This window comes from Lolium rigidum, chromosome 3 (genome assembly GCF_022539505.1).
Source record: "Lolium rigidum isolate FL_2022 chromosome 3, APGP_CSIRO_Lrig_0.1, whole genome shotgun sequence".
Classification (NCBI taxonomy): Eukaryota; Viridiplantae; Streptophyta; class Magnoliopsida; order Poales; family Poaceae; genus Lolium; species Lolium rigidum.
This window is the reverse complement of record NC_061510.1, coordinates 100,039,177-100,063,442: the sequence shown is the minus strand read 5'-3', so window position 1 is coordinate 100,063,442 and position 24,266 is coordinate 100,039,177. Positions and strand designations below refer to the sequence as shown.

General features: G+C 46.1%; 2 protein-coding genes across 2 annotated transcripts; both read left to right on the top strand.

Moving 5' to 3' along the window:
• The first annotated feature begins 19,310 nt into the window (after positions 1-19,310).
• On the top strand, positions 19,311-20,218 carry LOC124702025 (17.9 kDa class I heat shock protein-like). Its single transcript, XM_047234116.1, has one exon. It carries the CDS (start codon positions 19,502-19,504, stop codon positions 19,988-19,990), a length of 489 nt encoding a protein of 162 aa, XP_047090072.1. The 5' UTR covers positions 19,311-19,501; the 3' UTR covers positions 19,991-20,218.
• A 1,559-nt stretch (positions 20,219-21,777) lies between these two features.
• Positions 21,778-23,327, top strand: LOC124702023 (lecithin-cholesterol acyltransferase-like 1). Its single transcript, XM_047234115.1, has 2 exons — positions 21,778-22,277; positions 22,367-23,327. The coding sequence occupies exons 1-2, from the start codon at positions 21,850-21,852 to the stop codon at positions 23,283-23,285; spliced, it is 1,347 nt and encodes a 448-aa protein (XP_047090071.1). The 5' UTR covers positions 21,778-21,849; the 3' UTR covers positions 23,286-23,327.
• Positions 23,328-24,266: the final 939 nt, after the last annotated feature.

Here is a 24,266-nt window from a genome sequence, read left to right as displayed (position 1 = left end):
TACTATTTTCTCTGCAAACAATCATCTTCCACACAATACGGTTAATCCTTTGTTACAGACAAGCCGGTGAGATTGACAACCTCACTTGTTTCGTTGGGGCAAAGTACTTTGGTTGTGTTGTGCGAGGTTCCACGTTGGCGCCGGAATCTCCGGTGTTGCGCCGCACTACATCCCGCCGCCATCAACCTTCAACGTGCTTCTTGGCTCCTCCTGGTTCGATAAACCTTGGTTTCTTTCGAGGGAAAACTTGCTTGCTGTGCGCATCATACCTTCCTCTTGGGGTTGCCCAACGAACGTGTGAAATACACGCCATCAAGCTCTTTTACAGGCGCCGTTGCCGGGGAGATCAAAACACGCTGCAAGGGGAGTCTCCACTTCTCAATCTCTTTACTTTGTTTTTGTCTTGCTTTATTTACTACTTTGTTTGCTGCACTAAATCAAAATACAAAAAAATTAGTTGCTAGTTTTACTTTATTTGTTATCTTGTTTGCTATATCGAAAACACAAAAAAAATTAGTTTACTTGCATTTACTTTATCTAGTTTGCTTTATTTACTACTGCTAAAATGGCCAACCCTGAAAATACTAAGTTGTGTGACTTCACTAGCACAAATAATAATGATTTCTTATGCACACCTATTGATCCACCTGCTACTACAGCAGAATTCTTTGAAATTAAACCTGCTTTACTTAATCTTGTTATGCGAGAGCAATTTTACAGTGTTAGTTCCGATGATGCTGCTGCCCATCTCAATAATTTTGTTGAACTATGTGAAATGCAAAAATATAAAGATGTAGATGGTGACATTATAAAATTAAAATTGTTCCCTTTCTCATTAAGAGGAAGAGCTAAAGATTGGTTGCTATCTCTTGCCTAAGAATAGTATTGATTCCTGGACTAAATGCAAGGATGCTTTTATTGGTAGATATTATCCCCCTGCTAAAATTATATCTTTGAGGAGTAGCATAATGAATTTTAAACAATTGGATAATGAACATGTTGCTCAAGCTTGGGAAAGAATGAAATCTCTCGGTTAAAAATTGCCCAACCCATGGATTGACTACTTGGATGATCATCCAAACCTTCTATGCGGGACTAAATTTTTCTTCGCGGAATTTATTGGATTCAAGTCTGCTGGAGGTACCTTTATGTCCATCACTCTTGGTGAAGCAACAAAGCTTCTTGATAATATGATGGTTAATTACTCCGAATGGCACACGGAAAGAGCTCCACAAGGTAAGAAGGTAAATTCTGTTGAAGAATCCTCTTCCTTGAATGATAAGGTTGATGCTATTATGTCTATGCTTGCGAATGATAGGACTAATGTTGATCCTAATAATGTTCCATTAGCTTCATTGGTTGCACAAGAAGAACATGTTGATGTAAACTTCATTAAAAATAATAATTTCAACAACAATGCTTATCGGAACAATTCTAGTAATAACTATAGGCCATATCCTTATAATAATGGTAACGGTTATGCTAATTCTTATGGGAATTCTTACAACAATAATAGGAATACACCCCCTGGACTTGAGGCCATGCTTAAAGAATTTATTAGTACACAAACTGCCTTTAACAAATCTGTTGAGGAAAAGCTCAATAAAATTGATATTCTTGTTTCTAGAGTTGATAGTCTTGCCTCTGATGTTGATCTTTTGAAATCGAAAGTTATGCCTAATAGGGATATTGAAAATAAATTGTTACTACAGCAAATTCCATCCAAGTTAGAATTAATGAGAATATAAGATTAATGGCTGAACTGCGTGCTAGGTGGGATAGAGAAGAAAATGAAAAACTAGCTAAAAAGGAAAATGTAGCTAAAGTTTGGACTATTACCACCACTAGCAATGCTAATGATTCATATGTTGCTGCACCTCCTACTATCAATGATAAAATAATTGGTGTTGGCAAAGCTTCTACTCCTAGTGCAAAGCGCGCAAAATTACCCGAAACTGCTAAAACTGCTGAAACTGCTTATGATAAAACTGCTGAAATCTTTTCCAACCTTGGGGATGATAATCCCATTGCTTTAGATTGTAATGATTTAGATTTTGATGATTTCCACATCTCTGAAGTTATAAAGTTCTTGCAAAAACTTGCTAAAAGTCCCAATGCTAGTGCTATAAATTTGGCTTTCACAAAACATATTACAAATGCTCTCATAAAAGCTAGAGAAGAGAAACTAAAACTTGAAACTTCTATTCCTAGAAAGCTAGAGGATGGTTGGGAGCCCATCATTAAAATGAGAGTCAAAGATTTTGATTGTAATGCTTTATGTGATCTTGGTGCAACTATTTCTGTTATGCCTAAAAAAGTCTATGATATGGTTGACTTGCCACCATTGAAGAATTGTTATTTGGATGTTAATCTCGCTAATAATGCTAAAAAGAAACCTTTGGGGAAAGTTGATAATGTTCATATTATGGTTAACAATAACCTTGTCCCCGTTGATTTTGTTGTCTTGGATATTGAATGCAATGCATCTTGCCCCATTATATTGGGAAGACCTTTTCTTCGAACCGTTGGTGCTACTATTGATATGAAGGAAGGTAATATTAAATATCAATTTCCTCTCAAGAAAGGTATGGAACACTTCCCTAGAAATAGAATGAAGTTACCTTATGATTCTATCATTAGAACAAATTATGATGTTGATGCTTCATCTCTCGATGTTACTTGAGTTACACTTTCGCGCCTAGCTGAAAGGCGTTAAAGAAAAGCGCTTATGGGAGACAACCCATGTTTTTACTACAGTATTTTTGTTTTATATTTGTGTCTTGGAAGTTGTTTACTACTGTAGCAACCTCTCCTTATCTTAGTTTTATGTTGTGTTGTGCCAAGTAAAGTCTTTGATAGAAAAGTAAGTACTAGATTTGGATTACTGCACAGAAACAGATTTCTTTGCTGTCACGAATCTGGGTCTAATTCTCTGTAGGTAACTCAGAAAATTATGCCAATTTACGTGAGTGATCCTCAGATATGTACGCAACTTTCATTCAATTTGAGCATTTTCGTTTGAGCAAGTCTGGTGGCCTAATAAAATCCATCTTTACGGACTGTTCTGTTTTGACAGATTCTGTCTTTTATTTCGCATTGCCTCTTTTGCTATGTTGGATGAATTTCTTTGATCCATTAATGTCCAGTAGCTTTATGCAATGTCCAGAAGTGTTAAGAATGATTGTGTCACCTCTGAACATGTGAATTTTTATTATGCACTAACCCTCTAATGAGTTATTTCGAGTTTGGTGTGGAGGAAGTTTTCAAGGATCAAGAGAGGAGTATGATGCAATATGATTAAGGAGAGTGAAAGCTCTAAGCTTGGGGATGCCCCGGTGGTTCACCCCTGCATATATTAAGAAGACTCAAGCGTCTAAGCTTGGGGATGCCCAAGGCATCCCCTTCTTCATCAACAACATTATCGGGTTCCTCCCCGAAACTATATTTTTATTCGGCCACATCTTATGTACTTTGCTTGGAGCGTCGGTTTGTTTTTGTTTTTGTTTTGATTGAATAAAATGGATCCTAGCATTCACTTTATGGGAGAGAGACACGCTCCGCTGTTGCATATGGACAAATATGTCCTTAGGTTCTACTCATAGTATTCATGGCGAAGTTTCTCCTTCGTTAAATTGTTATATGGTTGGAATTGGAAAATGCTACATGTAGTAACTCTAAAATGTCTTGGATAATTTGATACTTGGCAATTGTTGTGCTCATGTTTAAGCTCTTGCATCATATACTTTGCACCCATTAATGAAGAAATACTTAGAGCTTGCTAATTTGGTTTGCATATTTGGTTTCTCTAGAGTCTAGATAACATCTAGTATTGAGTTTTGAACAACAAGGAAGACGGTATGGAGTCTTATAATGTTTACCATATGTCTTTTATGTGAGTTTTGATGTACCGTTCATCCTTGTGTTTGTTTCAAATAACCTTGCTAGCCTAAACCTTGTATCGAGAGGGAATACTTCTCATGCATCCAAAATACTTGAGTCAACCACTATGCCATTTGTGTCCACCATACCTACCTACTACATGGTATTTATCCGCCATTCCAAAGTAAATTGCTTGAGTGCTACCTTTAAAACTCCATCATTCACCTTTGCAATATATAGCTCATGGGACAAATAGCTTAAAAACTATTGTAGTATTGAATATGTACTTATGCACTTTATCTCTTATTAAGTTGCTTGTTGAGCGGTAACCATGTTTACGGGGACGCCATCAACTATTTCTTGTTGGATATCATGTGAGTTGCTATGCATGTCCGTCTTGTCCGAAGCAAGAGAGATCTACCACCTTCATGGTTGGAGCATGCATATTGTTAGAGAAGAACTTTGGGCCGCTAACTAAAGCCATGATTCATGGTGGAAGTTTCGAGTCTTGGACATATATCCTCAATCTCATATGAGAATAAAAATTGTTGCCACATGCTTATGCATTAAAGAGGAGTCCATTATCTGTTGTCCATGTTGTCCCGGTATGGATGTCTAAGTTGATAATAATCAAAAGCGAGAAATCCAAAATGCGAGCTTTCTCCTTAGACCTTTGTACAGGCGGCATGGAGGTACCCCATTGTGACACTTGGTCAAAACATGTGCATTGCAAAGATCCGGTAGTCCAAGTTAATTAGGACAAGGTGCGGGCACTATTAGCATACTATGCATGAGACTTGCAACTTGTAAGATATAACTTTCATAACTCATATGCTTTATTACTACCGTTGACAAAATTGTTTCATGTTTTCAAAATAAAAGCTCTAGCACAAATATAGCAATCGATGCTTTCCTCTTTGAAGGACCATTCTCTTTACTTTTATGTTGAGTCAGTTCACCTATTTCTCTCCACCTCAAGAAGCAAACACTTGTGTGAACCGTGCATTGATTCCTACATACTTGCATATTGTACTTGTTATATTACTCTATGTTGACTATTATCCATGAGATATACATGTTACAAGTTGAAAGAAACCGCTGAAACTTAATCTTCCTTTGTGTTGCTTCAATACCTTTACTTTGATTTATTGCTTTATGAGTTAACTCTTATGCAAGACTTATTAATACTTGTCTTGAAGTACTATTCATGAAAAGTCTTTGCTTTATGATTCACCTGTTTACTCATGTTATCACCATTGTTTTGATCGCTGCATCCACTACATATGTTTACAAATAGTATGATCAAGGTTATGATGGCATATCACTTCAGAAATTATCTTTGTTATCGTTTTACCTGCTCGGGACGAGCGGAACTAAGCTTGGGGATGCTTGATACGTCTCCGACGTATCGATAATTTCTTATGTTCTATGCCATATTATTGATGATACCTACATGTTTTATGCACACTTTATGTCATATTCGTGCATTTTCTGGAACTAACCTATTAACAAGATGCCGAAGTGCCGGTTGCTGTTTTCTGCTGTTTTTGGTTTCAGAAATCCTAGTAACGAAATATTCTCGGAATTGGACGAAATCAAAGCCCAGGGGCCTATTTTCTCACGAAGCTTCCGGAAGTCCGAAGGAGAGACGAAGAGGGGCCACGGAGGGGCCACACTATAGGGCGGCGCGGCCCCCCTTGGCCGCGCGGCCCTGTGGTGTGGGGCCCCGTGCCGCCTCTTGACCTACCCTTCCGCCTACTTAAAGCCTCCGTGACGAAACCCCCGCATGCGAGAGCCACGATACGGAAAACCTTACCGAGACGCCGTCGCCGCCGATCCCATCTCGGGGGATCCGGGAGATCGCCTCCGGCACCCTGCCGGAGAGGGGAATCATCTCCCGAAGGACTCTACACCGCCATGGTCGCCTCCGGAGTGATGAGTGAGTAGTCTACCCCTGGACTATGGGTCCATAGCAGTAGCTAGATGGTTGTCTTCTCCTCATTGTGCTTCATTGTTGGATCTTGTGAGCTGCCTAACATGATCAAGATCATCTATATGTAATTCTATATGTTGTGTTTGTCGGGATCCGATGGATAGAGAATACTATGTCATGTTAATTATCAAGTTATTATACATGTGTTGTTTATGATCTTGCATGCTCTCCGTTTCTAGTAGAGGCTCTGGCCAAGTTTTTACTTTTAACTCCAAGAGGGAGTACTTATGCTCGATAGTGGGTTCATGCCTGCATTGACACCGGGACGAGTGACCAGAAAGTTCTAAGGTTGTGTTGTGCTGTTGCCACTAGGGATAAAACATTGGCGCTATGTCCGAGGATGTAGTTGTTGATTACATTACGCACCATACTTAATGCAATTGTCTGTTGTTAGCAACTTAATACTGGAGGGGGTTCGGACGATAACCTGAAGGTGGACTTTTTAGGCATAGATGCAGTTGGATGGCGGTCTATGTACTTTGTCGTAATGCCCAATTAAATCTCACTATACTTATCATGTCATGTATGTGCATTGTTATGCCCTCTCTATTTGTAAATTGCCCGACTGTAATTTGTTCACCCAACATGCTTTTATCTTATGGGAGAGACACCTCTAGTGAACTGTGGACCCCGGTCCATTCTTTAATACTTGAAATACAAATCTGCTTGCAATACTTGTTTTTACTATTTTCTCTGCAAACAATCATCTTCCACACAATACGGTTAATCCTTTGTTACAGCAAGCCGGTGAGATTGACAACCTCACCTGTTTCGTTGGGGCAAAGTACTTTGGTTGTGTTGTGCGGGTTCCACGTTGGCGCCGGAATCTCTGGTGTTGCGCCGCACTACATCCCGCCGCCATCAACCTTCAACGTGCTTCTTGGCTCCTCCTGGTTCGATAAACCTTGGTTTCTTTCTGAGGGAAAACTTGCTGCTGTGCGCATCATACCTTCCTCTTGGGGTTGCCAAACGAACGTGTGAAATACACGCCATCACAGCACTCGCGTATTTTTCGAGGCTTGGATTGGTTGTTTTTGTGTGTCATTAATCTTAGCTCTCGCTGAGAGTATTTAATTAATGACACTGTGTAAGCATATTTCTTTTGGGCCAACGCTCCCGATGGGAGTTAGAGCCGATAGTAGGGGCTCCAAACGTTATGTTCGGATGCCAAAGCCTGAAGCAAGAAAAAAGGTAGAAAATCTGATTAGATCTTTATTCATAATGTAAAAGCAACCTTATAGGCCGTTGACAAAACAATCGTGTCCTATGTATAGAACCGTCGCAATTGCGCGATGTTCCATGGATTCTCGACGTCTTTCCCTGAAGCTGGATTTTTGAGCCGATAGGCTCCTCTTGGTATCACTTCGGTGATGATGTATGGTCCTTCCATTGGAGATTCTAGCTTCAAGGGTCTTTTTTGCTTCAGCCGCAGTACCATATCCCCAACATTGAAACTTCGACTGCGTATTCGTCGACTGTGGTAGTTTCTCAGCGCTTGCTGGTACACCGTTGTTCTTGCCAAGGCGATATCTCGTGCTTCGTCAAGGAGATCGACAGCATCTTGTATCGCGATGTTGGAGGAGGACTCTGTGTATGCTGTCACTCGAGGAGCTTCAAATCGGACGTCGGCTGGTAGGACTGCTTCGGCTCCATGCACCAAGAAGAATGGAGTATATTGAGTCGACCTGTTGGGTGTAGTACGCAAACTCCAGAGTACAGATGGTAACTCTTCGACCCAGGCTCCGGCTGCGCCTTTAAGGCGTTTCTTGAGGCCATCTCCTATTAGACCATTGATCCTTTCCACCTGGCCGTTGGTCTGGGGGTGAGAGACTGATGCGAATTTCAATTTGATTCCTCCATCATCACAAAATTTCCTGAACTCCTCGGAATCAAAGTTGGATCCGTTGTCTGTGACGATGCTGTGGGGCATACCGAATCGACAAGTTATTCCCTTGAAGAATTGAACCGCTGTTTCAGCTTTTTGGTTTCGCACGAGTACTGCCTCGATCCACTTAGTGAATTTGTCGATCGCAACCAACAAGTACGTGTGTCCTCCGGGTGACGATCTTGGCAGCGGTCCAACTTGATCGAGTCCCCATTGAGCAAAAGGCCATGCCAAGGGTATTGTCATTAGGTCCGTTGCGGAGCGTGTGGTTTTGGTGAAAACGTTGGCAGGGATCGCACTTCATGACTAGATCCCTAGCATCCGACGCTGCCGTTGGCCAGTAAAATCCTGCCCTAAAGGCTTTTGCCACAAGCGCCCTGCTCCCTGCATGATGCCCGCAGGTTCCATCGTGTATCTCGCGCAACAGTGCTTTTCCATCGTCAATGGCGATGCACATTTGGAAGATCCCTGAGATGCTACGCTTGTAAAGCTCACCGTTTATCACGGTGAAGGCCTTTGAGCGTCTGACGATTCGCCTAGCTTCCACAGAGTCCTCTCGCAGCTCTTGCTTTGTCAGATACGCTAGGAACGGTTTGATCCATAGTGGATCGAGGAGGAGGACTTGTTCGGCAGGAGGAGTTGGAGATTCTTCAGCCGAAGGAGTTTGCTTTGAGCTTGCCTCTAATTCATCAGCCGATGATTTTGGAGGTGCCGACATCTTTTCTTTTATCGATCGTTGAGTGATCACTTCGTAAAACACTCCGTCTAGGATGGGGGAGCATGTAGACCCGATGTTTGCCAAAGTGTCGGCTTCCACATTACTGGCTCTACCGATATGTTTGAGCTCGCATCCTTCGAATTTAGCTTCCATATTCTGATACAGCCGCTGGTAGGCAATCATGTTGTCGCTGACTGCGTCGCATAGGTTCATCGACTGCTGCACCACCAAGTTTGAGTCTCCGTAGATCTCCAGACGAGTAGCACCACACGCCTTTGCCATTTTCATTCCGTGCAACAGCGCTTCGTATTCTGCTTCGTTGTTTGTCGGCAGAGAGAAATTCATACGCAGTATATACTTCATCTTATCTCCCTGCGGTGATATCAGCACCACTCCTGCTCCTGCACCCGTACTCCGTTTTGACCCATCGAAGTACATTATCCATGACCCTGACATGTCGGGTACTGCCGGCGTCTGTGATTGGATCCAATCTGCCACGAAATCTGGGAGGATTTGGGATTTTATCGCCGTTCGATTAACGTAAGTTATGTCATGTGGCGCTAGTTCGATAGCCCATTGGGATACTCGACCCGTGGCTTCCGGATTGGTCATTATGCTCTTCAGGGGTGCTTCACTTACAACTTTAATCGGGTGCTCCGTGAAGTAGTGCCGCAACTTGCGAGCCGACCGCCATACTACATACGCCAGCTTACGGTGATGGGGATACCTCCGCCTTGCAGGAGTGAGCACTTCGCTGAGGTAATAAACGGGCCTCTGCACACCATGAACTCTCCCTCGCTTCCTCTCGTTCGACGACTAAAACGCTGCTGAAGACTTGTGCTCGTTGCGGCTATGTACATGAGCAACGTCTCCTTCTCGCGCGGAGTCACGAGCACTGGGGAGGTCGATAAGATTTTCTTCAAGTTGTCGAAGGATTCCTGTGCCTCCTTTGTCCACTCGAATTTTTCCGACTTTTGCATCAGGTTGTAGAAGGGCAAAGCTTTCTCTCCTAGCTTTGCAATGAACCTGCTGAGTGCTGCTAGCCGGCCTGCCAACTGCTGCACTTGGTGCAGATTCTTTGGCGGCTCCATATCAAGAACAACTTTGATCTTTGAGGGATTGGCTTCGATTCCCCTGGCTGATATGAAGTACCCAAGTACTTGTCCTCCCGGCACTCCGAAGAAGCATTTTTTGGGATTCAACTTGATTTTGTATCTGTCCAGATTGTCGAAGGTTTCCCATAAGTCATCGATGAGTGTGGCTGCGTGCTTCGTTTTCACCACGATGTCATCGATGTAAACTTCAATATTTCTTCCAATCTGCTCCGCAAGGCAAGCTTGCATGCAGCGTTGGTAAGTAGCTCCTGCATTTTTCAACCCGAAGGTCACGACGTTGTAACAGAAAACGCCGTGCGGGGTGATGAACGCGGTTAGCTCCTGGTCTTCCTTCTTCAGCTTAATCTGATTGTACCCGGATTATGCATCGAGGAAAGAGAGACGGTCGCACCCGGCAGTGGAGTCGACTATCTGGTCTATTCGAGGCAGTGGGAAATGATCTTTCGGGGAGTGCTTGTTAAGGCTGGTGTAATCGATGCACATGCGGAGGGTGGTTGTGTACTTCTTTGGCACCATGAAGGGATTGGCCACCCACTCAGATTCCTTAAGCTCCCGAATAAATCCTGCCTTGCGGAGCCGAGTAACTTCTTCGCCAATTGCTCTTCTCTTCGGTTCAGAAAATCGTCGCATTGATTGCTGCACTGGTTTGGCTGTCGGGTCAACATTTAGGGCGTGCTCAGCGAGTTCCCCGGGGATACCCGGCATGTCGGATGGTTCCCATGCAAATATCTCCCAGCGCTCACGGAGGAACTCGATGAGCGCGCTTTCCTATGCGTCAGTGAGGTCAGCCGAAGTATTGGCCGTCTTCTTCGGATCAGTAGGGTGCACCTGCAGCTTCTTAGTTTCCTTTGCGGCATCGAACTCATCGAATCTTACGTTTCGATTGTCGGCTGGTGGTTGTGTGTGGTCTGTGACGGTATCGATCGCGTTGAGTTCTTCCTTGGCTCCAAACTTTGAAGCGATCTTATGGAATTCCCTGTCGCAGTTGTCTGATCGAGCGAAGCTGCCGTGAACGGTTATTGGGGTCCCGTTGTTGCCTGGCATCTTCAGTTTCAAGTATGCATAATGAGGCACGGCCATGAATATAGCAAACGCGGGCATGCCGAGGATGGCGTGGTACTGAGATTCCCAGTCGACTACCTCGAACTCGATCTTTTCTTTCCTGAAATTATTGGGCGTGCCGAAGACTACGTCCAATGATGTTTTGCCTAGCGAGTAAGCGGGTCGAGTCGGTATAATGCCGTGGAACCCTGTGTCAGATTCTCTTAGCATGTCGACCGTTAAACCCATTGCTCTCATTGTGCTGGCGAATAGCAGGTTCAAGCCGCTTCCTCCATCCATGAATACTTTGCCCATACTGTACCCTCCAATCTGTGCTTCAAGGACAAGGGCAGCGTGACCGGGCATTGGGACAGCTTTCGGGTGATCTGCCCTGCTAAAAGTGATGCTTTGTTCTGACCAGTCGATGAAATCCTGCGTATCAACCATGGCGACTTCCGCATATTTTACTTCTCGGGAGAACTTCTTGATTTCTCTCTTCGAAAAGCTGGTTTTATGGATCATGCTGATTTGTCCATGTAGCGCTGGGAATACTTCGGCTGGTACATATTCATCTTTTTCCATTGGCTCGTATGGTTCTGGTACATACGGTTCTGGCGGATGGTCGTAGGACCTCGCCTTCTCCTCCATCATGTGAACTCTTGATATAGCTTCGGCTCTAAGATCATCACAAAACTGTCGAATCTCTAGGAAGTGTCGGCAGTTCCTCAACAAATGACTGGACTTCTCCCGACCATCCTTTGGATCGAAGTATGAGTGGAGGTAACATGGCGCCTCGAGTTGCTCTGTAGCTGAAAGATACGGAGAACGGGTGCGGCCCCTGATTGCCGATGTGTCGTGGCATCCTTGCTCGAACTGTCGAGGATGAACTGCTGTTCTGCCTTCCTCCTCACGGTGTGAGCTTCTTCGTCTCTTTCTTTGTCCAGCCGTGGTGTCGAGATTCCCTCGGTCGCTCCCTTGTATGCTTCTGGGCGAAATTTTTAGGGTTTTCGCCGAAGGGACACCCTCCGGAGGTACGGCCTTTGAGTCGGACGCACCGACCCTAGGGAGGCGAAGGAAACCTCCGGAATCGATGACGAAGTGGACGCCACTGAAAACAGCCTCCGCGTCATGAGATGATGCCATAGAGTTTGGGTGAAGTACTTCGCGGCGTGGCACGAACTCGAAGGACCCGCAGCGGATCGGATCTGTTGACTCTGCTGGCGTTGGTGATTCGAGTAAGAACGCCGCGGACGTGACTGGTACTGCCGATGACTTGCCTTGTGCCGACAGGCTTCCCACAGACGGCGCCAATTGTCGAGGGTACTCCTCGCCAATGCCCTCCGATAGGGGCTTAGGGTTGACGGAATCCTGCAAGCTGGCACGAGAGATCAGTTCGCAGACAAGCGGGGAGAGCGATTTACCCAGGTTCGGGGCCCTCGATGAGGTAAAACCCTTACGTCCTGCCTGTCTGTTCTTGATTATGATGATAATGGGTTACAATGGGGTGCCGAATAGTTCGGCTGAGATCTCGTCGAGTTGGCTAATTGCTAGGGTGTCCTAGCTCTAAGCTTCTGCTGGCTAAGATTGCTAAGGTTGATTATGTCCCTCGGCAGCCCCTCTCCTGGCCTTTATATAGGAGGCCAGGTCTCAAGAGGTCTCACCGAGCACGACTAGGTTTATAGTAGTTTTAGAAGCAATCTTTCCTTGTTCGATCGCTTCCTTGTCTTGCCCGTCAAGGAACCTTCTGGTGCACCGACCTAGTGGCCCATCTTGCCTTCAGGTGTCTTCATGGGCCTCCAATTAGTCAGTACATGATAGGGTAATGTCGGTTACCCGAAGGGTAGTGCCCACGTCAACATCATCATCCACACTATACATCTAATCCTTTGTTTACAGCAAGCCGGTGAGATTGACAACCTCGCTGTTACGTTGGGGCAAAGTTCTGTGATTGTGTTGTGCAGGTTCCACGTTGGCGCCGGAATCCCTGGTGTTGCGCCGCACTACACTCCTCCGCCATCAACCTTCAACGTGCTTCTTGACTCCTACTGGTTCGATTAAACCTTGATTCTTACTGAGGGAAACTTGCTATTGTGCGCATCACACCTTCCTCTTGGTGTTCCCAACGGACGTGTCAACTACACGCATCAAGCAAATATCTGGCGCCGTTGCCGGGGAACTGAAGAAAAGCTACACCACAAAGATTTCTAACTCCCACGTCAACTACACGCCAACAACAAATTTCTGGCGCCGTTGCCGGGGAGATCAAGACACGCTGCAAGGGGAGTCTCCACTTCCAATCTCTTTACTTTGTTTTTGTCTTGCTTTGTTTTACTTTATTTACTACTTTGTTTGTTGCACTTAAACAAAACACACAAAAAATTAGTTGCTAGATTTACTTTATTTACTGTCTTGTTCTCTATATTAAAAACACAAAAAAATTAGTTACTTGCATTTTTACTTCTGTTATCATGTCTAGCTCTGCACCTATTACTTCTTCACCTGAGGAATTAGTCTTCACTTTTAAACAAGGGGATGAGGAGAGTTTTAAAGATGCTTGGTCCAGAATTTTTGATTCTTATCGTAAAGCTGAACCTCAAATGACTCTAAGTTCGCTCCTTAGTAATTTTTATTTTGGGCTTATGATTCGCTATAGATATGCCTTGGATGCTGTAGTGGGAGGAGATTTCCTTCATTGCGACGGTGATCAAGCTTTTAATGCCATAAAAAAATTGGTTGCATCACATAGTTCAGCTAATAACTTTGATTCAGCTCTTGTTAGCATTTATAATAGATTAAACACTATTGAGACAAGTGCATCTTGCTTGGAAAAAATTATAGTTATGTTCGTAACCGTCTTGATCAAGTTTTGGTGAACTCTGAACCTTCAATATGGGACCCTACTATTAAAATTGTTATAGGTGGTGAAACTTTTCATGCCAATTGTGATATTATGTCTGAATTTTGCCTTATGCCTAAGAGTATTTATGAATCTTTGACACTTTGGGGACTCGTTGAAGGGGAGAAGGAATAACTCTTATTGATAACTCTGTTATAACTCCTAAGGGAATAGCCGAGGGTGTGCATACAACCATTCTTGGAAGAACAATATCCACTGATTATCTTGTTATTGATTGTGTTGGAACAGGAAAAATCACACTCGGAAGATCCCTGCTGAAACTATTGGGAGCAGTCATAGATGTGGGAGAAAGCACCCTAAAATTCACCTCTACGCCAGGAGGTAGACATGTATTCCCTAAATCAAAGGGTAAGAAAAAGAATAAGAAAGGTGGGCGCAATGCCCGAGGTAATGCTTCATCTCTCGACAATACTTGATTCACACTTTCTGCGCCTAGCTGAAAGGCGTTAAAGAAAAGCGCTTATGGGAGACAACCCATTATTTTACTTCTGCACTTTATTTTATATTTGAGTCTTGGAAGTTGTTTACTACTGTAGCAACCTCTCCTTATCTTTATTTTATTGCATTGTTGTGCCAAGTAAAGTCTTTGATAGTAAAGCCAATACTAGATTTGGATTACTAGCGCAGGAACAGATTTCTTGCTGTCACGAATTTGGGCAGTAGTCCCTGTAGAAAAATCAAAAAAATCTGCCAATTTACGTGCGTGATCCTCAGATATGTACGCAACTTTCATTCAATTTGGGCATTTTCATCTGAGCAAGTCTGGTGCCACTTTAAAATTCGTCTTTACGAACTGTTCTGTTTTGACAGATTCTGCCTTTTATTTCGCATTGCCTGTTTTGCTATGTTAGATGGATTTCTTTGTTCCATTAACTTTCAGTAGCTTTGTGCAATGTCCAGAAATGTTAAGAATGATTATGTCACCTCTGAATATATGAATTATGCACTGACCCTCTAATGAGTTTGTTTCGAGTTTGGTGTGGAGGAAGTTTTCAAGGGTCAAGAGAGGAGGATGATACAATATGATCAAGAAGAGTGAAAAGGCAAAGCTTGGGGATGCCCCCGTGGTTCATCCCAGCATATTTTAAGAAGACTCAAGCGTCTAAGCTTGGGGATGCCCAAGGCATCCCTTCTTCATCGACAACTTATCAGGTTCCTCTAGTGAAACTATATTTTTATTCCGTCACATCTTATGTGCTTTACTTGGAGCGTCTGTTTGTTTTTATTTTGTTTTTGTTTGAATTAATCGGATCCTAGCATTCTTTGTTTGGGAGAGAGACACGCTCCGCTGTTTCGTATGAACACATATGTTCTTAGCTTTATCTTTAATGTTCATTGCGAAATTTGAACTATTTCATTCATTGTTGTATGGTTGGAAACGGAAAATGCCGCATGTGGTAAATGGTAAAATGTCTTGAATAATGTGATACTTGGCAACTGTTGTGCTCATATAGATCATGTTTAAGCTCTTGCATCATGTACCTTGTACTCATTAATGAATAACTACATAGAGCTTGTTAAAATTTGGTTTGCATGATTGATCTCTAGAGTCTAGATATTTTCTAGGTTAAGGTGTTTGAACAACAAGGAGACAATGTAAAGTCTTATAATAGTTACAATATGTTCATATGTGAGCTTTGCTGCACCTTTTATACTTGAGTTTGCTTCAAACATCCTTGCTAGCCTAGCCTTGTATTGAGAGGAATTCTTCTCGTGCATCCAAATCCTTGAGCCAATAACCATGCCATTTGTGTCCACAATACCTACCTACCACATGGTATTTCTCCGCCATTCCAAAGTAAATTACTTGAGTGCTACCTTTAAAATTTATATTCTTTACCGTTGCAATATATAGCTCATGGGACAAAATAGCTTAAAAACTATCGTGGTGAAGAATATGTACTTATGTGTCTTATTTCTAAATAAGTTGCTTGTTGAGCGGTAACCATGTTTTCTGGGGACGCCATCAACTTTTACCTTTGTTGAATATCATGTGAGTTGCTATGCATGTTCGTCTTGTCTGAAGTAAGGGCGGTTTTCACAATCAAATGGTTTGAGTATGCATACTGTTAGAGAAGAACATTGGGCCGCTAACTAAAGCCATGATTCATGGTGGAAGTTTCAGGTGTGGACAGCTAATCCTCAATCTCTTATGAGAATAATAATCGTTGTTGAATGCTTATGCATTAAAGAGGAGTCCATTATCTGTTGTCTATGTTGTCCCGGTATGGATGTCTAAGTTGAGAATAATCAAAAGCGAGAAATCCAATGCGAGCTTTCTCCTTAGACCTTTGTACAGGCGGAATAGAGGTACCCCTTTGTGACACTTGGTTGAAATATATGCTATGCAATGATAATCCGTGTTAACCCAAGCTAATTAGGACAAGGTGCGAGCACTATTAGTATACTATGCATGAGGCTTGCAACTTATAAGATGTCTTATACATAACTCATATGCTTTATTACTACCGTTGACAAAATTGTTTCTTGTTTTCAAAATGAAAAGCTCTAGTACAAATATAGTAATCAATGCTTCCCTCTGCGAAGGGCCATTCTTCTACGTTATTGTTGAGTTAGTTTACCTATTCTTTCTATCCCAGAAGCAAACACTTGTATCAACTGCGTGCATTGATTCTTACATGTTTACCTATTGCACTTGTTATATTGCTTTATGTTGACAATTATCCATGAGATATATATGTTGAAGTTGAAAGCAACCGCTGAAACTTTTATCTTCCTTTATGTTGCTTCAATGCCTTTACTTTGAATTTATTGCTTTATGAGTAACTCCTATGCAAGTCTTATTGATGCTTGTCTTCAAAGTATTGTTCATGAAAAGTCTTTGCTATATGATTCATTAGTCTACTCATTATCTTCATCATTTCTTCGAATCGCTGCATTCATCTCATATGCTTTACAATAGTATGATCAAGATTATGATAGCATGTCACTTCAGAAATTATCTTTGTTATCGTTTACCTACTCGAGGGCGAGTAGGAACTAAGCTTAGGGATGCTTGATACGTCCCAAACGTATCTATAATTTCTTATGTTCCATGCTACTTTTATGATGATACTCACATGTTTTATACACATTATATGTCATATTTATGCATTTTCCGGCACTAACCTATTGACGAGATGTCGAAGAGCCAGTTGCTATTTTCTGCTGTTTTTTGGTTTCAGAAATCCTAGTAAGAAAATATTCTCGGAATTGGACGAAATCAACGCCCAGGGTCCTATTTTTGCACGAAGCTTCCAGAAGACCGAGGGAGAGACGAAGTGGGGCCACGAGGCGCCGCCACAACAGGGCGGCGCGGCCAGCAAGGGGCCCGCGCGGCCCTGTTGTGTGGGGCCCCCGTGGCGCCTCTTGACCTGCCATGCCGCCTACTTAAAGCCTCCGTCGCGAAACCCCCAGTACCGAGAGCCACGATACGGAAAACCTTCCAGAGACGCCGCCGCCGCCAATCCCATCTCGGGGATTCGGGAGATCGCCTCCGGCACCCTGCCGGAGAGGGGAATCATCTCCCGGAGGTCTCTTCATCGCCATGATCGCCTCCGGATCGATGTGTGAGTAGTTCACCCCTGGACTATGGGTCCATAGCAGTAGCTAGATGGTCGTCTTCTCCTTATTGTGCTATCATGTTAGATCTTGTGAGATGCCTATCATGATCAAGATCATCTATTTGTAATCCTTCATGTTGTGTTTGTTGGGATCCGATGAATATTGAATACTATGTCAAGTTGATTATCAATCTATCATATATGTTATTTATGTTCTTGCATGCTCTCCGTTGCTAGTAGAGGCTCTGGCCAAGTTGATACTTGTGACTCCAAGAGGGAGTATTTATGCTCGATAGTGGGTTCATGCCTCCATTAAATCTGAGACAGTGACAGAAAGTTCTAAGGTTGTGGATGTGCTGTTGCTACTAGGGATAAAACATCGATGCTTTGTCTAAGGATATTTGTGTTGATTACATTACGCACCATACTTAATGCAATTGTTTGTTGTTTACAACTTAATACCTGGAGGGGTTCGGATGATAACCTCGAAGGTGGACTTTTTAGGCATAGATGCATCTTTGGATAGCGGTCTATGTATTTTGTCGTAATGCCCACGATTAAATCTCATAGTACTCATCATGATATATGTATGTGCATTGTTATGCCTTCTTTATTTGTCAATTGCCCAACTGTAATTTGTTCACCCAACATCTGCTATCTTATGGGAGAGACACCGCTAGTGAGCTCGTGGACCCCGGTCCTATTCTTTACATCTGAAATACAAGCTGCTGCAATTGTTCTTTACTGTTCTTCGCAAACAAACATCATCATCCACACTATACATCTAATCCTTTGTTTACATCAAGCCGGTGAGATTGACAACCTCGCTGTTACGTTGGGGCAAAGTTCTGTGATTGTGTTGTGCAGGTTCCACGTTGGCGCCGGAATCCCTGGTGTTGCGCCGCACTACACTCCTCCGCCATCAACCTTCAACGTGCTTCTTGACTCCTACTTGTTCGATTAAACCTTGGTTTCTTACGAGGAAACTTGCTACTGTGCGCATCACACCTTCCTCTTGGGGTTCCCAACGGACGTGTCAACTACACGCATCAAGAAAATTTCTGGCGCCGTTGCCGGGGAACTGAAGAAAAGCTACACCACAAAGATTTCTAACTCCCACGTCAACTACACGCCAGCACCCTTCCGTTTGCGTCGTCACTTTGTAGATGCCCTTAGAGCAACTCTAACATACGGGTTCAGGCCGAGAGTGGGCTAGAACAGAGCCCGAATTCGCGGCCTGGCCCGTAAAACGAGTTCGGGGGCTCGAGAAACTCAACGGCCGCCTCTTATTAAAAGGGCACGGAGGGGAGTTAGGTTTCCAAACCCTACTCCCCTCCGCCGCTTTCACTCCCTCCGCCGCCGCCTGCCTCCTCTCCGGCGAGCCATTCCGCCGCTTCCGCCACCACCCCTCCGTCCGCAATGGGGCGCTTAAGACGCGTAGGTAGGGGAGGGGGCCGAATCGGCGGCGGGAAGCAACCACCGCGTCCGCCGGGTGTATGGTCGAAGGCGGACCGCATGAGGTGGGCGCGCTCCGACAACGCTTGGAAGCGGGCGGCACGGAAGTGGCCGCGTGCTTTCGGGCGCCGGGCAGCGCGCGAGGAGGCGCGCGAAGAAGGAGAAGCCGAGGCGCGGCCCACCGGCTCATGCAGCACGCCGCTGCCGACGCTACCCCCGTGCGGTGACGACAACGACGTAGGCCGCCTGTAGCTACGGGAACTTGGCGGAGGCAGCGGCGTTCCAGGTGGCGGCGCTCATGTCGCGTAGGAGTCGCCGGCGAGGAAAAACCCTCCGCCGCCGCAAGAACTACCCCGTTGACAATCCGGGGCCTAATCTAGTAGTTTAGATCTTAAATTATCGAATATAGCTTGAACTGCTCCGTATTTTGGCTAGTTTAATGTAAAATATTGACGAATGAAGCTTGATCAGAGCAAAATGGGTTCGATATCGCAAGATCGCGAGTTTAATTTTCCCGTAACGTTTGATTTTCGCTTTTTTAATTCACGAGTTCGATTTGTAATCTACCTTGCTGTGACAAAAATCATCTAAACTCAACGTTTTCAGTTCCGAGATATCTAGAGATACTCTTACCAACCAGACACAAAAAGATAGGAAAGCACCAGAAGATTCTGGTTTGCACCATGGCCGATTCCACCCAGCCAACGGCCCAACGTTCCAAAATTAACTTCTTCCAGATTCCAGTGCATTCCAGAACGGACGAGCGCACTCCAGACCTCCCCCACCGTCGCCGTATAAATTCTGCCTCCCGGCGTCGCCATGGCCCAGATCAAAAGCAATCGCAAGCCTTGTTGAGCTGGTACACAAATCGCATCCGAGTCATCCCTGAGCTTTCCCAATCTCGCGCAGTCCTTTCCACACCGAATCGAGCAACCATGTCGATGATCCGCAGCAGCAACGTGTTCGACCCCTTCTCCCTCGACCTCTTCGACCCCTTCGACGGCTTCCCCTTCGGCTCCGGCAGCAGCAGCAGCGGCGGGGGCAGCCTCTTCCCCTCGTTCCCGCGCACCTCCTCCGATACCGCGGCCTTCGCCGGCGCGCGAATCGACTGGAAGGAGACGCCGGAGGCGCACGTGTTCAAGGCGGACGTGCCCGGACTGAAGAAAGAAGAGGTGAAGGTGGAGGTGGAGGACGGCAACGTGCTGCAGATCAGCGGCGAGCGCAACAAGGAGCAGGAGGATAAGTCCGACACTTGGCACCGCGTCGAGCGCAGCAGCGGCAAGTTCCTGCGCAGGTTCAGGCTGCCCGAGAACGCCAAGGCGGAGCAGGTCAAGGCGTCCATGGAAAACGGCGTGCTCACCGTCACCGTGCCCAAGGAGGAGGCCAAGAAGCCCGAGGTTAAGTCCGTCCAGATCTCCGGCTAGGCTGATCTGACGACTGAAGTTACATGTTCAGTTCGCTGCTCGGATGGATGCGTTGAGTCGTTCCTGTTCCTGTAATGAGTTGATTTGGGTCTGTGTCGACTGTCGAATGTGTTGAGTCGTTTCTGTTCCTGTAAGGCGAGCATCGAGTCTGAATCTGAAGTGAAGTGTTGTAATCATATTCTGTGTTGGTTAAGCTTTATCTAACAAGTGAGTCATCGTCCTCTTTTAGCTTTAGAGTTTTCCACTTCGTTTCTGACTCCCTGTTGATCGATTTTCAGTCTCCATGATGCCATTCTAGCGAGTTCACAGCACGGGAACTCTGTTCTAGCGTGGCAGCAAACATTTAGAACTCTTGCCAATGTTACCATCAAATTTCCTATACACTGAGTGAATCCGTTCTCTGGACTTCTCTAGAATTCTATTAGAAAAGAAATGCGCTATATGGCCGAGACTTCATCTCTAACGGACCCTATGAACACGTGAAAAATGTAAAAAATAACCATTAGTTTATGGCTTCGGTTTAAAAACCGCATATCAGTTACTATAAACCAAATGATCTGTAAAAAGTTCTACATGCCCCACCCAAAACCCCCACTCGGACCGTAGCGGGCCGGGCCGTAGTTTTAGGGGTTGGAAGGCGAAACTGAGTGAGTGCGACCCGGTCTCCACCCCTACTTTGCTCGAGGTAGTTTTCAGCTCCTCCCCCCTTCCCCGGCTGCCGATCTACGTGCCCCCACCGTCGCTGGATCTTGGCCCGACGAGCCACAATTCCATCCTATCACCCGCCGGAGCCAGCTCGCACTTTCCCCCACCCTCTCACGTGGTGACCGTGTCTCCCAGTGCGAGCGAAGGTCTGCCGACCACCGATGACGTTGCGACCATGGCTGCGGTGACGAGCATCAACAAGCAGAGGCGCTCGGGTACGCAAGCACATGATGTGGGCACCGGTGCTCTGCAGGCGGTCCCCGTCCGGGCACCGACGACAACCGACGAAGACATCCCACCCCAAAGCTCAGTCAACGGGGCTGAGGGGACGAAGTCGAAGAACAAGACAATCTGCGGCGCCCTCTAGCCATCGGCCACAGCCCTCCCGCCCCAAAGCTCGGTCAACGGGGCCGAGGGGAACGAAGTGGAAGAACAAGACCATCTGCGGCGCCCTCTCGCTGCAAGAAGGTGACAACGCAAACATCGCCCCCATCATGCTCGACGATGGGTCTACAAGGTAAAGGAAATCTATCCTCGAGTCGGTTGAATTTGTGCGCGGAAATTAAGCCCAATTTTGTAGAAATGCCGATTCTTTCCTTCATGGACCTCTTAGAGGTGGTTGACATTGCTGCTCCTCCACTCGCTCTGTTCGGCTAAGGGTGACTCCCAAGAGGTAGACAATGACGGGGAGGAGGATGACAGTGAAAACGATGGAGGGGATGAAGATGAAGGCGAGGAGGATGAGGTGGGGTCGAGGGCGATGATAGTGATTCTGTAAAAACCTTGGTTATACGGGTTCGGATGCTGCTGTCGTGGAACAGAGCCCTCAAACCGAACCTGTAAAACATGGCTCTGTTGTGCGCCAGCCATTTTCCGATCTGAATTTAGATGGCCCTAATATACATGAGTTCTGATTTCTGAACCAAAGTTTCTGTACATGCCAAAATGATTACACTTTGTTGTCAAAATATTGTGCTGAGATCAGTATTCGAGCCAAAATAAAACAAAATCGAAATATTTGTGTGAAAGTGTACACTAACGCCTGGCCGCCTGCTACCAAGTGCCAACCACTCGAACCCTGCTGCGCGCTATCCGTTCTATCTTCCCTTGTAGACCTAAACCAGCAGCTTACGCACGGGCACAGATCTTTCTCCATGGCCACAAAGCTCCGATGGTGGCCACGGTTCCTGCTGATCCTTTCCTTATTCTTCCGAGTACGCCAGACCGCCGCCTTGCAATACACTGAGTCACACCAACCATACGCCGTCGACCACGCCTTGGGCGTCCACCCTGTCGTGCTGCTGCCGGGTAACACCTGCAGCCAGATCGAGGCCCGCCTCACCGACGCCTACGAGCCGCCGTCGGCGTTCTGCGCGGCGCGGAAGGGCGACGGCCGGTGGTCACTGCTATGGAAGAACATCACCGCTCCTGATGCTGAAGTCCCCTGCTTCGCAGACCAGCTCCGCCTGGTCTATGACCAAGCCGCCGGCGACTACGGCAACGCGCCGGGCGTCGAGACCCGCGCCGTCTCCTTCGGCTCCACCCGCGGCTTCCTCGCCGACGACCCAGAACCTCTCATGTCGTCAGTTCATCACAACAACTAATGCAAAGCAGAGCACTTCAATTCAGCTCCTCACACCGGTCGATTTTGTTAACGGTTTCGTTGGCTAGGGAGCTCTGCATGGGGAAACTGGTGGAGGCGTTGGAGCGAGAGGGATACCGCGACGGCGAGACCCTCTTCGGCGCTTCGTACGACTTCCGGCACGCTCCCGCCCCGGCGGGGCAGGCGAACAGGGAGCTGTCTCTATTCCGGCGGCGGCTCAGAGCGCTCGTGGAGCGCGCGAGCAGGGCGAACGGGGGCAAGCCTGTCATCCTCGTCTCGCACAGCCAGGGCGGCTACTTCGCCCTGGACTTCCTCAGATGGAGCCCGCTGCCCTGGAGCAGGAGGTTCGTCAAGCACTTCGTCATGGCCTCCACGGGCGCCGGCGGGTTCGTCTTGTCAATGCAGGGTCTCGCCGCCAGCATTATCTCCTCCAGCTCATCCGTCTCCTCGCCGGCGCCGGCCGACGTCCTGTCGCTGCCAAGCGTGGGCAGGACCTTCGCCAGCACGTTCACGGCGCTGCCGTCTCCCATAGCATTCCGCGACGACACGCCGCTGGTAGTCACGCGGAACAGGAGCTACGCCGCGCGCGACATGCCGGCGTTTTTGGCGGCGGCCGGGCAGCCGCCGTACTCGGTGCAGCTCTACGAGACGCGGGCGCTTCCCGTGGCAGTGAACCTCGGAGCGCCGGTGGTGCCCGTCACGTGCGTCAATGGCGGCGGCGTGCCGACGCCAGAGAGGCTGTTGTTCCGGGACGGCCGCCGGAACGCCCCCGAGGTGGTGTACGGAGACGGCGACGGGGTGGTGAACTTGGCGAGCATACTGGCGCTTGACGAGGTGATCGGTGGAGATCCGATGCAGGAGTACTACAAGTCCGTCAGGATCGCTAATATGTCTCACCTCGGTGTTGTCTCGGATAGTACTGCGTTGCAGCGTTTGATCGGTGAGATTCTTGTTGCCACTCGAGCCGTGGATTCACGGGTGATGTAGCATAACATTGCCTGCACGAGCAAGCACCATGAGTTTCTGATCTGCTTCATGGATATTTATTGTTCTGATCTCTTCGTTTTAAAAACATAACTAAATTATATTTATAAGTTTCAAAAAAAATCTGAAAACAAATCTAGGCATAGTTACTACGAAAAGTTATGTTTTGAAATTTTGAAATTAATATTTTGCACGTTCTTGGGATAAATCATTGGTTACATCTGGATTGTTTTCTATAAAATGCTAGAACTGGTAAATGTGATTTTTATTTCTTTCAAAATTGATAGTTGCATATGATAAGATGAACCGAAGAAAGGTGTTTATCATGTTGTAGGACAAGAAACCATCAATCAACCCACGTAGTGTTGATGAAAACATTTAAAAAAAACATAGTACATATTTAGGACTATGATCATATCTAGAATGGAACTTTAATTAATCCACAAAGACACACACAAAAGTTGCCATGATACTCCATATACGGAAGAAAAGAAAACTATCGCATGAGCACTGATACGTCCAAAACGTATCTACTTTCCCGAACACTTTTGCTATTGTTTTGCCTCTAATTTGTGTATTTTGGATGCAACTAACACGGACTAACGCTGTTTTCAGCAGAACTGTTCTGGTGTCTCGTTTTTGTGCGTAAATCCAACTTTCGGGAAAACCTCGGGATTTTGACGAAAGGGCCTATTTTCCCGAATACCGACGGAGCCAGAAGGACAAGTAAGGTGGAGGCCCGAGGGCCCCACACCATAGGGCGGCGCGGCCCTGTGGTGTGGCCCCCTCGGCCGGCCTCCGACGCCCTCCTTCGGACTACTTATTCGCCTCGACCTAAAAACGCAAGGAGGGAAGTCGAAGTCGCCAGAAACCCTCCAGAACGCCGCCACATCTCGAAACTCCGTCGCGGGAGCCAGAAGTCTCCGTTCTGGCACTCCGCCGGGACGGGGAATTGGAGGAGATCATCGCCGCCATCACCGCCAA